Here is an 18639-nt window from a genome sequence, read left to right on the forward strand (position 1 = left end):
CAAGTGGCAGAGCAGGGATTAGAACCCAGGTCTTTCTGACTCCCAGGCCTGTGCTCTACCTATTAGGCCATGCTGCTTCCCGAGCAGTGCAATTCCCTTTTCAGATGTATAGTATGGAGTGAAAATAAGTGGCTTTACAATTGTCTGATACGAGTGGCAGAAATGAAGAAGGTTAAGCAGTACTTGGTGCTATAGAAAGCTCTTATGTATATATATAAAAATGTACATATATATGTATATATATATACACATATACACATAATTTTATTTACTTACATTGATGCCTGTTTACTTGTATTGATGTCTGTCTCTTCCCCCTCTGGACTCTGAGCTCGTTGTGGTCAGGGATTGTCTTTCTTTACTGTTGTATTGTACTTTCCAAGCGCTGAGTACAGTGCTCTGCACACAGTAAGAGCTCAGTAAATATGATTGAATAAATGAATGAAATGATCAATAGTTTCTTCTTCAGTGGGAGTATTTTGGCAGAAATCCTAACGTGAAATTGTGTTCTTTTGCAGATTATGGAACTGTGTGGTGCAACGAGGCTTGGTTATTTTGGCAGAAGTCAGTTCTATATTGCTTTAAAACTTGTAGCTGTGGCCCAATCTGGTCTCCCTTTAAGAGTGGAAAGCATAAATACAGGTAAATACAGAATCTTTCTTTGTAACAAACTGTAGGAAATTAGTAATTGCTAATGATGTTAGATGCAGAAGAGCTCAAAAGCTTGTGAGTCATGAAGTGATTTCTGTTCATGGGAATTTGAGCAGTGGTTTTTTGGTGATGGGGAGATGGTTGAATCAAACCAATGCATTTTTTTCTTTTGCTCTATAGACTTGTTCAAAATACTGAAAGACTTTCTATGTAAGTTTTTTTAGTTAGCCATATGGAAGATTCAGTGGATAGCTATTTTCAGATAAATGGTATTTTGTGGGGAAGCATTCCCCAGGGGAATTAGAGAATATCATTAGATTTTGAATTTGGTGAAGAGTCTTGAGTGTCATGGTGTGATTAATTCTCTTCTATACCAGTAAGAACAAGTTTGTTAATCATTTACTGGTTGATGATGGATGCAGGTATTGTAGTGGAAAGAGTCAGGATACCTGGGTTCCAATTCCAGCTAATAGCCTTCTAGGTGATCTTGGGCAAGTCAGTTAACCTCTGGGTGCATGAGTTTCCCTGAAATAAAAAATGGAGGGAAGATATCTGCTCTTCTTCCCTCTTGCATTGTGTAACCTCTGTGATTATAAGGAAGGACCGTGTCTGATATGATTACCCTAGGACTTAGCATGGTGTTCGACCTATAAGGTGATTACTAAGTGTTATACTTCTAAGAATAAATTTGGGTGCTCCTTCCATTGCCATCAAGGATAAGTGAATGTGAATGTACTCTTAAACCAGCTGGCAACAAAAATTGTGTAAAAGATTATTTGGGATGGGTCTTTAACCCGTCAGAAATTTAATGAGTTTTCTTGGTTTAGAAGCATGTTCAGGTTGGGTCAGATGACATCATTTAATGAACTTGAGGAAAGTGCATTTTTTAATTTGTAAAATGGAGTGTATATTTTTAGTTTTTGATGCAATACAGTGCCTAGAGAAGATTTTATTAATGGCTGAAAATACGAACATTTCTTCTAAGGTTGGGTTTGAACTAGGCAGAAGTTTTCAATATAAAACATTTCTACTGCTTTTTTTTGTGAAGGAGAATTCACTGACTCTTAGTCACCCACTGAAGAGTGAAGTGAACTGTCAGAACTGTTGACCCAAGAATAGATTTCTTTTCCAACATCAGTAAATTCCTGGTTTGGCCTATTTCATTTGAAAAAAAGGAATAAAATGTATTTTCCCCTTGAGATGTAACTCCTTATTACCTGTTAACTAAGAGTTGAATATGGTAGCATCGAGTGGGTATTTAAGATACCTAAAACATTTCAGTCAAGTACTGGAAACTCATTTAAAATTTGGTGTGGCTAGAAAAGTCAGATTTTTAATAATGTTAACATTTTGCGTGGGGTCAAGAGAATATAGAGTTGGGAGGACCTTAAGAGACCAGTTCAGCCCCTACTTTTAAGTGTGACTACACCGAATAATTCAAATATTGCTTACCCTTATTCTTAAAGAATTCCTGATTATGGAGATTCCACAACTTTCCTCAACCATCAATTCCTGGTAAATCATTCCTAAAATGAATCGGCTCTTCCCCAATCTTGCTTTATATAAACAAAATCTCTCTTGCTTGCTCATTAAAGTTGTTTTTGTTTTTTAAAAGTAATCTTCATTCGTGTATTTAACAGTTAAGGATCTCCCATTGCCCAGATTCGTAGCCTCAAAGAATGAACAGGAATCTCGACTCGCGGCCTCCTATTCCTCGGATGCTGATAATCAAGGCTCCTATTCTGGTGTAATTCCTCCCCCACCTGGTAGGGTACAAGTCAAAAAAGGCTCTGTAAGCCATGATACAGTCCAACCACGTACATCAACAGATCAACAGGTAATGGGCATCGGTATTTGAGGGAAAAGAGAAAATGTAGGCAATGTTTGGGATTTTTTTTGAAGGGCTTTAAATTATTCTTCAGTGTATTTTACAAATAGTCCTATAATAACTGTGGCATTTAAGTGCTTACTATTTGCCAAGCATTTTTAAAATGGTATTTATAAAGTGTTTACTCTGTGCAGGCATTTTACTAGGTACTGGAGTAGATACAAGCTAATCAGGTTGGACACAGTCCATGTCTTCATGGGGCTCACAGTCTTAATCCCCATATTACAGATGAGGTAGCTGAGGCGCAGAGAAGCGAAATGACTTTCCCAAGATCATACAGCCGACAAGTGGCAGAGCCAGGATTAGAACCCAGGCCCTTCTGACTCCCAGGCCCATGCTGTATCCATTAGACCCTGCTGCTTCACATTGCATTGTGCTTAGTACAAGATAACTCCTTATGCCCCCTAGACCTAAAAAAACCAGAAGGGCCATATATATAGATATAATCAAACTTTTGTTCATAGTTTTCTCAACCTAGCATTTATTATAAGGGGAAAAAAGTCAGGAAAGAAGGGTGAGCTGTCCTCTCAGTACCTGATATTTAGAATTCCTAGCTGATATTAACATTTGTATGGTGGTGAATGATAAAGTTGATAGATGTTCTTTTATTACTAGATATAGCAGACTGTGAGCCCATCACTGGGCAGGGATTGTCTCTATCTGTTGCCGAATTGTATATTCCAAGCGCTTAGTACAGTGCTCTGCATATAGTAAGCATTCAGTAAATACTATTGAATGAATGAAGATATATAATTTCCACATTACTAAACTGTATGGGTAGGCTTACTGAAATATGAGTGAGTAAAATTTATCAATGTTAAATTGAGAAATTTCAGTTCATATGTAAATGGGATCTCCAACCATGGATTAATTTAAAAATTGCCCCAAGAATATGTTTTGCAGAACCCTAGCTTGCTTTTGAATGAAATTTTACATTTTTCACAAAAGTGGCATCATCTAGTTCTGATTGAGGGATCAAGGAGTTTTATTAAATACTGACTATGGGCTGTAGATAATAATAATTATGGTATTTGTGAAGTGCTTACTATGTGCAAAGCATTGTTCTAAGCACTGGGGTAGATACAAGGTAATCAGGTTGTCCTGTGTGGGGCTCACAGTCTTCATCCCCGTTTTACAAATGAGGTAACTGAGGCACGGAGACATTAAGTGGCTTGCCCAAGGTCACACAGCAGACAAGTGGCAGAGCTGGGATTAGAACCCACGACCTCCGACTCCCAAGCCTGCGCTTTTTCCACTAAGCCATGGTGCTTCTCTAATATAAATAAAATATAAATAAAAGGCTTACACTCCATGTTCCACAATGGATTAACAAGCTAGAAGTCTGCCATAAACTTTAAATCTGTTTATGAATGAGGTTCCTGAATCAAACTTTTGCCTTTACCTCTTTTCTGTACTTATGTATTATGTATTCATTCAGTCATATTTATTGAGCACTTACTGTGTGCAGAGCACTATACTCAGCTCTTGAGAGAGTACATTACAGCAATAAACTATATATAAGGAAGTAGTGATATAGTTATATATATCACTGAGATGATACCAAAAATGGTAACATCTCCATTAAATGTGAAGAACCTGAGTCTGGGAGTTAGGAAACCTGGAGTCTAATTTCAGCCCTGCCACTTGCCTCCTGGGTGAGAGATGAAGTTCCTCATCTGTAAAATAAGGAAAAATATTTCTGTTCCCCTGTCTCTTAGATTGCGAGCCTCATGTGGGACAGAAATTATATCTGATCTGACTATCTTGTGTCTTTAGGGCAATGCTTGGCACCTAGAAATCACTTTAATGCCATAATATAATAATAAACTTTCATATTTTTACAGGATGGTGAACTAGAAAGACAAAAATTCTTGATTGCATCTTACTAGGGGTTTTTTAGTAGTTTCAAGAAGAAGTATACTCATTCCAAGCTTCCTTAGCCTATGAAGATTTCAAAAGTGAAACTAGATTTGTGATTTCTTTACGTCAATAGTAGTGATAAACTTCCTAAAAATGACTTTTTTTTTTAACAAAATCACGGTGGCAGTTAGAAAAGACAGGATTCAGGAGAACCTTTTCTTCTGCTAAAAAACAAGTGAGGTTGATTCTTATAAAGAAACTAGAAGGTTCAGATATGCTGGATTATGTAAGGCAAAAGTGTGAGCAACCCTCCATCTTGTTCTAGGTGACACCCCTTGAACATGAATTTAATGTCCTTCACAATATAGGGTAATCAAGTTTATGGTTGGACCTAGACTCTTGTTTCCATAACTATTTCCCTTTTTCCTCTCTCTGGCTCTAATTTGGAATTTTTGAAATAGATTGATGTTTGAAGTAAGGGACTTTTTAAATCACAAATTGGGAAAGACCTAAGAAGAAGTCAGCTGATCCGATCCCCTGCCTCTAGGCACAGCTATGCACATCTGAAGTGATAGCTATGAATTCTACTTTTAAAAAAAAAATCTACAAGACTTGGAAACCCAGACTAGTAGTTAATCTTGGTCACCTTTTCCAGTGGCCTTCATTCCCTGACCAATCCCCATTTATCTCATCATATTATTCCATCAGTCACGCTTAGCACTTACATGTATAATTTGATTTCTTACTCCTTTTTTTGTCCATTGAATTTGTGAACTTTTTGCATTTGTTGTTACCAGGCAGTAAACTCCTTGGGGGCAGAGTCTATGTCTCTTTCTTAGTGGAACTCTTCTAATCATACAATAGATATTGAATAAATGCTATTAATGGATTTCTTCTTGTGCCTACTGAATGTCCACAAATGATACCTCCTCCATTAGACTGCTAGGTGCTTGAGGGTAGGGACCTCATCATCAGTTTTGATCATTTCCAACTGCATAGTTTGGCCCTTTGCATACAGGCCCTCACAAAATTCTGCTAATTTACTGACATTAGCATCCCTTCTATTGCTGTTTCCATCTATTCCATTTTGTTCCAACCTTAGTGGAACTGGGAATAATCTGGGCACCATCTTTATGATAACCCTATGGAAACTTGGAGAATGTTATTATTCAAACTGCTCCTCAGCCTTTTTTATTCAGGCTAGAACATCCCATTTTCTAAGTCTTATTACCCAACCCGTTAATTTTCTTGGCAGCTTTCTCTGAACTCTGCGTGTGTTCTCTACGTTGCTGTGAATTGTGACTCTGGGAACCAGATACGTTTCTCTGGACTGATCATTGCTAATCTAACTAGAGTATGGATTTTTCTGGTTAAAAAAATCGAACTTTGAGAGTTGTTTTAATTTGGGTAAAAATTGGGTTTGAATTTTTTTCATTTTAGTTTATATTTTTATGATTTACATAGGACAACATCTGGATGGTATAATATTAATATTACTGTAATATTACTCCCTTCTAGCATTACAAATGGTTAAATAAATGTTCAGCATCACTACTACCTTTTGGCTTGCACAACAATGTTAACACACAAGTTTCAGCCTTCTTAGACTGTAAATTCCTCATGGGCAGGGATAGTTTCCACAGTCTCTAATGTATTGTAATTTTCTGAGTACTTAGTACAGCGGTCTGCTCACATAAGCCCTCGTAATTACAGTTGATTGAGCAAACCTATTTGGGTGCATTGGACTCCATTAGGAGGTTGGACTCCCAGCTTCAATTTGGATTTTCCATGATTGAGTGATAGACTGTAAGCTCCTCGAGGGCAGAGATTGTGTCTACTAAACAAACTAAACATACTCTCCCAAGTATTTAGTACAGCATGCTGCCCAAGCTAAGCACTCAAGTACTGTTGATTGATTTGATTGATGGAATCTTACCAGTGCTGTGAGAGCTTGCTATTAGAGTGAAGAGGATGATGACACAAGATGTAAACAAAAGTAGTTGTCACCAGTGCCAATTACCCAAGGCAGCTCCAGGCTCATCATAGTGAATGGAGAAGAAAAATCTCCCAGAAAAAGAACTTGAGACATTGAAAAATGAGCCAGCCTTACAGATATTGTGTTCCCAAATACATGATGATTCTGTTGATGGCAGTAAAGGTGTTGCAGTTCATTAAGCTGTTGTCCTAAATTGACTCAAGTATATTATAGCAGAATTACAATGAATTTTGCCATAGCATTTTCACTACCAAAATGGATTTAAAGAAATTCAAATGAGCTTCTTTGGTTTAGCTCTAATGAAAAAAAAAATTCACAGGTGGAGAAATACGATCCTGTAAAAACTTAAAGGCTAATCTTGCTCTTTCACACTTTTTATATGTCTCATTTTAAAACATCTTTAATTTTTGAAACGCTACCTTGAAAATCATCATCCAAAACTTTGCATTTCCAGGAGTCCACATCTCCAGTTGTTTCACCCCAGCAGTCTCCACCAGCGTCTCCTCATACGTGGAGGAAGCACAATCGCCATCCCAGCGGAGGAAATAACGAGCGACCTCTTGCAGGACCTGGGCCTTTTTGGTCTCCATTTAGTGAAGCACAGCCAGGTGTGAATTCCCTTTATTATGACTCCTATGGCTTAAGAGCATGCAATCAAATAATTTAGAAGTGATGTTGGCTAGGATTTAAGGTAGAAGGGTGGGGGGAAACCAGATATCTCTCCTAGGAGTACTGTTGAAATTTAGAATAGCAAAGAATAGTGATTTTGCATTTTGCTGCTTTGTACTGCGGTGCTAGGCACTATGAAAATACATATGCAGATATATCTTAATGCTGTTGGTAGCAATGGTTATTCTAGATTGGATAATTTAAACAATCATTTTATCTAGTTTTTTTTAATACAGGAATGTACATGTATATATATATTCTGAGCCATCAAATGTTCACTCATTTCTGAGGAATAGCCAATCCTTGCGCTTCCATGTAAAAATGACAGCAGGGGGTAAAAACAGAAGATGAAGGGAAATCTTAAGGAATGGGACTTGTTTATATAAGGAGGTAAAGATTCCACTGGAGAGTTCGCTTGATTTTCCTCAAGGTTAAATTCTCGCTATTAAGTGCTCAAGTGTGGTATAAATCCATCCTCAGTACTTATGGATTTATTGATCCACACAGGTTACTTCTTTAATCATCTTTTCCACTTTTCCAGGCTCTTACCTATCCTTGTTGCTATAAGCTAAACCCTGTTCTTCCTCCTGCTTCCCCTCTTTGTAAATAATGTGTATCTCCCAAGCCATTAGTATGGTGCTCTGTACATCGAAGGAGCTCAATAATAGGATAGATGGATTCCCTGAGATGGTTTCAGAGTTGGTAGAGTGCAGGGCCACCATTAGGATGTTGACGCTTGTTGTCAGCCATCTGTACATTCACCGGTGGTCCATAGGAAAGCCCTAGGATCGGCCACGGCACAAAAGCCTTCCTATCTCTGATGCAGCTGCCTCACTCTGCCCTGCCTCATTTAATAATACTAATTCTACTATTAATGATAATAGTACTTGAACGTTTACAACGTGCCAAGTACTGTTCTCAGAGCTGGGCTAGATACAAGTTAATCCCATTGGACACAATCCCTGTCCAATATGGGGCTCACACTCTCAATCTCCATTTTACAGGTGAGGTAATTGAGGCATAGAGAAGTTAAGTGACTTGCTCAAGGTCACACAGCAGATGTGTGGCAGAGTCAGGATTAGAACCTAGATCCCTCTAGCTCCCAGTCCCATGGTCTATCCACTAGGCCATGTTGATTTGCTGCTGTAGCATCAGAAAAGGCTAGCATGTCAAACTCTGCAGGAACTAATCCCCTGGAATCTGCCTGGGCATTCTCCTGCATCCTGTCCCACAGGATTGTCTCCTCTGGGAATTCTCTTCACATATCCTGTCTGCCTACAGAGTTGGCCAGCTGTGACCCAGTGAGCAGAGCCCTCCCATCCCAACATGTGCACACCTTCCCAGAACCCCCACTCTTCACCCCTTTTGCTCTATCAAAAAAAATTGAAAGTCGGTCATTTTTATTAGGTCCTTCGTGAAATCATTTTCACCATTTGGCAACCCTTTATGCATACTATTGTAGAGCACCTGTTTGGTTTATCTTTCTTGAGATGAAAGATGTTTTCTAGATTCCCTAGATTTTCTAGGGAAACATGATGCATAATATCCTGTGTTAACACCACCTTACTAAGGGCTTTCTCCAAGAGATCTTCCCCGACTAAACTCTCATTTCATCTTCTCCCAGTCCCTTCTGTGTTGCCCTTGATCTTGGAGTTGCACCCTTTATTCACTCCTCCCTCAATCCCTACTGCTTATGTACATATCTGTAATTTATGTATTCATATGGTCTACATCCTTCTCTACACTGTAAGTTCACTGAGGGCAGGAAACGTGTCCACCAACACTATTATATTGTACTTTCCTAAGTGCTTAGTTCAGTGCTCTGCACACAGTAGATGTCCCACCAAGAGCTCAAACTTAACATGTTTGAAATGTCCCACCAAGAGCTCAAACTTAACATGTTTGAAACAGAATCCCTTATCTTCCCACCCAAGCCCTGTCCTCCCTCTAGTTTTTCGATCACTCTAGGCAGCACCACCATCCTTTCAGTCTCACAAGCCTGTTATCCATGACTCATCTCTTTCATTCAACCCACATAGTCAATCTATTACTAAGTCCTGTTGTTTCAACCTCACAACACTACTAAAATTCGCCCTTTCCTCTCCGTCCAGACCGCTACCATGTTAATCCAAGCATTAATCCTGTTTGGCCTTGAATACTGTATCAGCCTCCTTGCTTACCTCTCTGCCTCCTGTCTCTCCCCATTTTAGTCCATGCTTCATTCTGCTGCCTGGATAATTTTTATACAAAACCGTTTAGCCCATGTTTCCCCACTCCTCAAGGACCTCCAGTGGTTTCCCATCCACCTTCCCGTCCACCTCCGTATCAAACAGAATCTCCTTAACATTGGCTTTAAAGCACTCAGTCACCTTGCTCCCTCCTACCTTACCTCACTGCTCTTCTTCTAGAGTCCTCACTGCACACTTCATTCTTCTAATGCCAACCTACTCACTGTATCTTGATCTCATCTATCCTACTGCTGACCTCTTGCCCAGGTCCCGTCTCTGGCAGACAATTACTCTTCCTACCTTCGAAAGCCTTAGTGAAGGAATACTTCCTTCAAGAAGGCATCCCTTCCAAAGCCCTCATTTCCTGTTTTCTCACTCCCTTCTGTGTCACCCTAATTTGCTCCCTTTATTCACCCCTCCCTCAGCCCCACAGCACTTATGAACATATTCATCATTTGTTTATTGGATGCCCGTCTCCCCCCTAGATTGACTCTAAACTTGTTGTGGACAGTGAATGAAGCAGCTTGGCTTAGTGGAAAGAGCACAGGCTTGGGAGTCAGAGATCGTAGGTTCTAATCCTGGATCCGCACTTGTCTGCTGTATGACCTTGGGCAAGTCATTTAACTTCTCTGTGCCTCAGTTCCCTCATCTGTAAAGTGGGGATTAAGAATGTGAGTCCCACATGGGACAACCTGATTACCTTGTATCTACTTCAGAACTTAGAACAGTGCTTGGCACGTAATAATAATTACCAACTCTGTTATCTTGGACTCTTGTTAGTACAGTGCTTAGTACAGCGCTTAGTAAAGTGTTCTGCAGACAGTAAGCGCTCAATAAATGATTGGTTGAGTAAATGCTATTGATTGTGTTCTCTTTGCCCTGGTCAAAACCCTGACACAACTACCCTCCTTCCCTTTCTTTATCCCTAAAACCTCTAAAGCAGAGGGAGTGCAGGCTCAGTTTTAGGGACTCTGGGAACATGTGAATGTGCATAGCAGTGGGAGCTTGAAGGATGTGGTGGCACCAGTCCAAGATTCATCCCCGACTTCTTTTACCCCCAAACCCCCGAGAAGGCTTCTGTGGCCTTAGGAAAGGTGGAGGTAGTGAGGCATTTCTCTCTCGGAAATAGGTGACTCACTACTCCCCATGGACTGTAAGCTCACTGTGGGCAGGAAACGTGTCTGCCAACTCTGTTATATTGCACTCTCCCAAGCACTTCTTTGTTCTGCACATAGTAAGCTGCCTGGATAAACCAGTGATGGATTAGCTCTTTTGCCCTACATCCTCGTGGAATATCCAGTGTGCGCAGCTCCTGAGAATTAATTTGCCAATTCTTGGAATTTGATGTCCTAAATGTGTAGGAAGCGGGTATTTCAGCTAGCAGAACTAGTAAACAGTAAACCCTTTTCATTATGAACGAAATTTTTCAAATATTCTTATCTTTCCTGTCTGAATCTTGCAGAAGGTCTTAGAAATTGTGTTGTATATTCTGTTTCAGGAGAGGTGGTTGCCCCTTTTTATCTTATTTAACTTATACTATTTACATTAAATGTTTGCTCACCTGAGATATAAATTTCTTGTTTCACTTCAGTCCTCATTCCTTAGATCAAATTCAAGTTTGTCTAATCCCATACATTCATTCCATTGTATTTATTGACCTCTTACTGTGAGCAGAGCACTATACTAAGAGCTTGGGAGAGCACAGTGTGAGTAAACACACATTCCAGCTCTGCCACTTGCCTGCTGTGTGTCCAAGGGCAAGTCACTTAACTTATCTATGCCTCAGTTTGCTTTTCTTTAAGAATGCAGATTAGATATCTCACTCTAGGCTTCAAGGCTCTCCATCACCTTGCCCCTTCCTACCTCTCCTCCCTTCTCTCTTTCCACTGCCTACCCCGCATGCTCTGCCCCTCTGCCGCCCACCTCCTCACCGTCCCCCATTCTCTCCTATTCCACCATCGACCCCTGGGCCACATCCTCTCGCGGTCCTGGAACGCCCTCCCTCCTCACCTCCGCCAAACTACTTCTCTTCCTGTCTTCAAAACCCTACTTACAGCTCACCTCCTCCAAGAGGCCTTCCCAGACTGAGCTCCCCTTTACCCTCTGCTCCCTCTTCCCCCCCTCACCTCTCCGCAGCTAAACCCTCTTTTCTCCCTATTTCCCTCTTCTCCTCCCCCCTCCCATCCCATCCCCTAAGCACTGTATTCGTCCGCTCATCTGTATATATCTTCATTACCCTATTTTTTTTGTTAATGAGATGTACATCACTCTGATTCTATTTATTTGCTATTGTTTTAATGAGATGCTCTTCCCCTCGATTCTGTTTATTGCCATTGTTCTTGTCTGTCTGTCTCCCCCGATTAGACTGTAAGCTCGTCACAGGGCAGGGACTGTCTCTATCTGTTACCGATTTGTACATTCCAAGCGCTTAGTACAATGCTCTGCACATAGTAAGCGCTCAGTAAATACTATTGAATGAATGACTGAATATCTGTTTTCCCTTCTGTTTAGACTGAGGGCCACATGACTATCTTGTATATACCCCAGTGCTTGCTTAGTACTGTGCTTGGCACATAAGGCTTAACCAATATTATTACTGTTGTTATTGTTACATGCTCAGAGAAATACAAGATTTTATTAAGATAGTGAGTTACCTAAGATCACTTTTTGATTTACTAAAATGTGAAAAGTGGTCATTGTTGGTATTCAGTGTCTCTACTGGGTGAGAACCTCTGGTGGTTCCCCATCCACTACCGCATCAAACAGAAACTCCTTACCATTGGCTTTAAATCACTCAATCACCTTGCCCCCTCCTACCTTACCTCCCTCATTTCCCACTATAACCCAGCCCACACATTTTGCTCCTCTAGTGCCAACCTACTCACTGTACCTCAATCTCATCTTATTTCATGCCAACCTCTTGCCCACATCCTGCGTCTGGCCTGGAATTCCCTCCCTCCTCATTTCTGACAGACCTCGTTCACTCTCCCCACCTTCAAAGCCTTAGTCAAAGCACATCTCCAAGAGGCCTTCCCTGGCTAAGCCCTCATTTCCTCTTCTTTCTCTCCCTACTGCGTCACCTTTGCACCCTTTATTCACTCTTTCAGCCCCACAGTCCTTACGAATCTATCTGTAATTTATTCATATTAATATCTGTCTCCCTGTCTATACCCAAAGCCCATTGTGAGCAGGAAGTGTGTCTGCAAGCTGTTGTACTCCCCCAAGCACTTAGTACAGTGCTGTGCATCCAGTAAGCACTCAATGAATTTGATTGATTTAATCAGTGCACTTGCGGGAAGAGGCCAATAGATGCTCTTCTGGCCACTGATTATAAATTAAGCCAGAACCATCAAATTTCCAGTATTCACACCTTTTACTTGAACAAAACATGACGTGTCAATTGGCTGGCTATTCTATCAGTTGAAGGCAAGTAGATGAGGATCGTTATTTTTCCAACATTTTAGACTATAATGAATTATTCAGGTAGTCCGAAGTCATATCAGAACTAATGTTTTGTGCCAAGCATGCTCTAGAACTAGGTTAGCTTTGGCCAGAGGGTTTTTTCTGACTTTCATGTTCACTTTTAAAATGTCAAGTGTGAGCCTCCCTCACTTTGTGCTGCCATGTTAACAGCTCCATTCATTTACTGTCGTATTTATTGAGCTCTTACTGTGTGCAGAGCACTGTACTAAGCACTTGAGAGAGTACAGTACAACAAGAAATGGACACATTCCCTGCGCACCACAATCTCCATTGTGGTACTAGAGTTCATCCACACCTGAGAAGGCTCTAGAGCTAGTTGGGGCAGAGAGTGGGGTTAAGGATGCCGGCCCACCTTGAGAAATGTTTGAGGATCAGCCAAACCTGTCTGTGATATCACCAAATGTGTGTGCTGCATGCTCAGGGTTGCAGGTGCGATGTCACATATGCCTCTTTGTCCAGATTTTGTGAGATCCGTCCATGGCCAGCCACCTTAATCCCCACAGTACTGTTACACGTTGTATTTTTATGGCCTTTATCCTTCTAGAGAGGATATCATATTTCCAAAGAGCCGAACTTATAATAAAACCAGATTTACTAGGCTTTCTTGAGGCATACATGCGATATTCCTACCCACTCACTGTATATTAAACCTGGTGTTTTGCTATATTCAGTGTCAAAGTACAGTTTCCGCTGAGGGAAGATTTTTTGACAATATTAAGAGTGTGATAATTCTGAGGATTTTGAATGCACAGAGTGCCCCAGCTAGGAAATGTGAAATTAACATGTCTGCTGGGAATGAGACACTTGTTATATGTCATTTTCTCAGATGAATATGTGAAGCCAAATTGTGTGGTCTTCATCGACAAAGGACAAAACTAGGACTAGTTTTATTCAGTCAATCAGTTGTATTTATTGAGTGCTGTGTGCAGGCAGGCACTGTACTAAGTGCTTGGGAGAGTACCACACAGCGTGGCTCAGTGGAAAGAGCCTGGGCTTGGGAGTCAGAGGTCATGGGTTCGAACCGCATTCCACCACTTGTCAGCTGTGTGACTGTGGGCAAGTCACTTCACTTCTCTGTGCCTCAGTTACCTCATCTATAAAATGGGGATTAAGACTGTGAGCCTCATGAGGGACAACCTGATGACCCTGTATCTACCCCAGCGCTTAGAACAGTGCTCTGCACAAAGTAAACGCTTAACAAATACCAACATTATTATTATAACACAGCGATATAACAGACACATTTCCTGTCCACAGCGAACTTGCAGGCCGGAGGGAGAGTCAGACATAAATACATGTTCATAAATTACGGCTATATACATCAGTTCTGTGGGACTGGTGGGTGTGGGGGGGCATGAAGAAAGGGAGCAAGACAGGGTGATGCAGAAGAGAGTGAGAAAAGAGGAAATGGCTTAGGGAAGGCCTCTTGGAGGTGATATGCCTTCAATAAAGATTTGAAGATGGGGAGAGTAGTTATCTGTCAGATATGAAGAGTGAGGGAGTTGCGGGTCAAAGGCAGGATGTAGGCATGGGGTTGGCATCAAGATAGATGAGATTGAGGTACAGCGAGTAGATAGGCATTAAAGGAGCAAAGTGTGTGGGCTGGGTTGTAGTAGGAAATGAGGAAGATAAAGGTAGGAGGGGCATTAAAGCTGATGGTAAGGAATTTCAGTTTGCGGAGGTGGATGGGCAACAATAAGAAGTTCTTGAGGAATGGGGAAACATGGACTGAACATTTTTGTAGGAAGAATGATCTGGGCAGCAGAGTGAAGTATGGACTGGAGTGGGTAGAGAGAGGAAGCTGGTAGATCAGCAAGAAAGTTGATGCAGTAATTAGTGCAGGATAGGATGCTTGGATTAACATGGTAGCAGCTTGGATGGAGAGGAATGGACAGATTTTACCGATGTTGTGAAGGTCGAACTGACAGGATTTAAGGATAGATTGATTGTCTTGAGATTGTCTTGAAAATTTTTACTTTGGTTATTTACAAAGTACAAATTATAAAACAGGATAATTTCAATTTTCTATCTGAAAAGTTATATTAAGGCAAATTAATCTTCTTTAATCTTGTTTCTAGTTTCAACTGGCTGTTGGAAGCTTTTTTTTTGTATTTTACTTTCTGGTTTCAAGTGGCTCTTGGAAGCTTTTTTTTAATATTTTGTTTTGTTTTTGCTAGGGTTGGGGAGTCCAGTGGGGATCAATTATGACTTGGCAGAATGAGAACTCTTTTTTAAAATTCCTGCACTTACCAAGTGTTGTTCATAAAAATAATAATAGGCCATTCTGTTTTAGAAATATTTCTGGGTGAACCTTTAGTGTTTCCATTTCCTAAGAAGTTAATGCAAAATAGTAAGCAAAAGCACACACTCTAGATTATCATCACTTTTATTTCAGAAATGCACCATCAACTTTAATGCAACCCCTGGGTTTTTCTATATTCCCACTGCGAGTTTTTTAAAATATCAGCAATTCATGTCAAGATCTTAATGGTTTTTGATTTGCTAGACTTAAGCAAACCATTTAGTTGGCAATCTTAATTTTTCGTTTCAAGGTAAGCCAACTTTTTCCCCCTTCTGCTTTTAGGCTCTTCTACTGGTGATGCGATGTGGTCTGGTAATTCTCCACCTCCACCTCAAGAAAACTGGGTCAGTTTTGCAGATACTCCACCAACCAGTACTCTTTTAGCCATGCATCCTGCTTCTGTCCAGGTGTGACATTTTATTGGTATTGCATTTGATTTGCTTCATTCAAATTACTGTTGCAATCATTTTTTTTTCTTCTTCTTCATACTTTGTCCCTGCAAATTTCATTCATAGAAGTTGGCCTGTATGGAGAACAGAAATCTGTTCTAGACCTTTTTCTGCAACAGTCTGGTACCACTGGAATGTTCACTAAAGGTTTTGGCGGTAGTTTTTAAAAATAAAAATTTTCTAATATTAAGAGAATTTTTTTAAAAAGGCCCATTTTTATATCTCTCTCTGCTTGGCTTTCTTAGCATTTTTCATAAACCTTCTGTTGCTTACATACTTTACATCATCGCTAATCATTTATTACAGTCTGCAGAAGCATACCCTGTATCCTGCGTGTCACAAATACGTACTTTGCTAATGATTTTTGTGAAGCTTTTGATGTTGAAACTTTCTTCAAGAAAGACGTTTGTTTTACTTCCAAGGGCAAGTAGCCTAGCGCCAATGGTCCATATGGTCATTTAGATAGATAACATACTGAGGTAAAAATGTTTCATTTCAGGACCAGACAACAGTACGAACTGTAGCATCAGCTACTACTGCCAATGAAATTCGTAGGCAATCCAGTAGTTATGATGATCCCTGGAAAATTACAGATGAACAAAGACAGTATTATGTAAATCAGTTTAAAACCATTCAACCTGATCTAAACGGCTTTATTCCAGGTGAGTTGCTAAAAAAAAAAAAAAATCCGAAATTATTCTAGATATGGCAGGTCCTAGTCTCAATTTTGTATTCCCAAAAATGTTTTGAAGGACATGGATTTTCATATTTGTAAGACATTATTAAGTTTGTGCATTTACCATCAATACACGCCCCCCCACACCAAATTAGCCTTATCTATATTCTTAATACTCCCATCTTTCCCTTAATAGTATATCATATGGTTGTGCACAGATGTTATCCTTAGACTTGCAAATTTACAATTTAAACCACTGTTTTAATATTTCAGGATCTGCAGCTAAAGAGTTTTTTACAAAATCAAAACTACCTATTCTTGAACTTTCTCATATTTGGTAAGTGTGGTGTTTGATGTGGATCGTTTCTGATGAATTACATTAGGGAGATTTTTGGAACCGCCAGAAGTTTATTTGGCTGGGCCTATTTTTCTCTAACTCCTCATTCCACAGATCTCAGCTCACCACAGACAGTACTATTCCACCTTTATTTTGGAAAAATAGAAAGAAGGTAGTATTGTTAAATTCTTTCAAAGCAGTGAAGAACACAAGGTGATATCAACTGTTTCACATTGACACAATGGTAGTATTGATTTGCAGGGAACAAAGGACCCAGTTTGCTCATGCATATTTCAGTTTATTGCATATGCCTCTGAACAAGCGGGATAAGTACTGAAACAAGCCATGATGGGCTTAGACACAATGCTTATCCTTCATTTCAGGCCTAGTCCGGCTGCCCTGTTGTTGGAGGCCCAATTGCCAGACGACTTGTTCAAAGCATATCCTTTTACAAACTTTGCCAGATGAACATTAAAATGTATGACTTCAATTGGCATACAAATATATTTCTTTCAAACACCTCTGGTTTTTCTGTTGCCAAAGAGAGTGGCTGCAGATGGAGCAGTGTAAAATTATACAGCTGCAATTTAAAATTTCATAGTTTCAATTAGGAAATTGAGATTACTGACTTAAAAATCAACTGATTTTTTTTTGAAGCACATTTTAAGCTAAACTGTGGATTTCAAGACAAATGCATTGAAAATAGGCAATATTTAATGTTCATTTTTACATCAGTCACTGTTTTTGTTTGATTTTTTATTTTTTGTATTTTGTTTTGTTTTTTAAGCAACCCAAATGTATTGACTTATCTCTTGGATGAGTCCCTTTTGAGAAATCAAATTTTCCTGAAAGGATTTTAATTATATTTATAGTAAGTTTGTCTTTTAGGGAACTTTCAGATTTTGATAAAGATGGCTCGTTGACACTGGATGAGTTTTGTGCTGCTTTTCATCTGGTCGTCGCTAGGAAGAATGGCTATGATTTGCCTGACAAACTCCCTGAAAGCTTAATGCCCAAACTGATTGATTTGGAAGACTCAACAGGTAAGATTGGGGGCTGAAGAAACTTTAGACTGCATACCTTGCCATATTTCCAGTTAAAAAATTGACCAAAATAGCTTGGAAAAGGAGGTAGTAGGTATTACATTCCAGTCCTTGAGTGGGGTTTTTTTTTTTTTTTAACTTTTTGTTCTTTCGTGAGAGAACATTCAAATGGTCAGTCAAGTAAAAATTGTAGCTTGTAGATTTAGGCCAGATTCAGCCTAATCAGTCATATGCCATTTAGCAGACTCTCTTTTGAATTCTGGCAGAGTAGACAGCCCGGGCTCAATTAACTAGCTCTCTCCTCAACACTTCACACTCATAGAAAGTAGTTCAAGTAGATTCCCCTTTTCCCTGGGTTTTAGTCAACTGACCCTTCCCGCTATCTTGTCTTCTATTCCTCTGTAAATTGGCTTTCATCAGAGGGGGCAATTGGCAAATCTGCCCAGTAGTCACTTTCCCATTATCATTCATCTGATTTGACTTATGGTGGATAACAATTAAGAAACGTTTTCTCTCTAGAAGTCCAACCTGGGTTCCTCCTGCATTCCCTGAAGTTGGTTGGAATTATAGTTCTCAAATAAATTGCATTGAGGGATGCAGTAAACTTTAAAACAAAAAAACATAAACCACAAGTGTAAAATGCTGAAGTTTCTTGGTGTGGATTTGCCCATATTTATGACCAGCTTTATTTTGTTAAAGAAAAAAAATACAACAAAGCAATGGGATTAGATGTATTCCTTGCCCTAGAATTATACCTGCCTATTGAAGGTCTAACTGTAAATTCTTGGGTAAGCCTAACAAAAAGCAACTAATGGTCATGGTCCCAAGGTTCTTTTTTTCCAGCTATTATTAATAAATTGGAACTTCTAGAGATAAAATTAAAACCCTGACCCTGGTTTAAAAGTATACCTTGCATGAATCTGTTGGTTCTTCTGGAGACCTGAAATTTTCATTTCCTACTATTTTGAGTCTGGAAGCAGGATAAAAGGCATGAAAAACTATCAAGCTGTAGGCATTTGCCTGGGACCTAAGAGTTGGGAGTATCATTGATTTTGTC

General features: G+C 39.8%; 1 protein-coding gene across 1 annotated transcript in view; it reads left to right on the forward strand.

Moving 5' to 3' along the window:
• Positions 1–18639, forward strand: part of REPS1 (RALBP1 associated Eps domain containing 1) — a 94601-nt gene that overhangs the window by 36818 nt on the left and 39144 nt on the right. Inside the window, 7 exon segments of the mRNA XM_029057595.2 lie at positions 519–642; positions 2292–2488; positions 6850–7003; positions 15360–15484; positions 16026–16188; positions 16476–16539; positions 17428–17582. Coding sequence (XP_028913428.1) covers positions 519–642; positions 2292–2488; positions 6850–7003; positions 15360–15484; positions 16026–16188; positions 16476–16539; positions 17428–17582 — 982 coding nt within the window.

This window comes from Ornithorhynchus anatinus, chromosome 2 (assembly GCF_004115215.2).
Source record: "Ornithorhynchus anatinus isolate Pmale09 chromosome 2, mOrnAna1.pri.v4, whole genome shotgun sequence".
NCBI lineage: Eukaryota > Metazoa > Chordata > Mammalia > Monotremata > Ornithorhynchidae > Ornithorhynchus > Ornithorhynchus anatinus.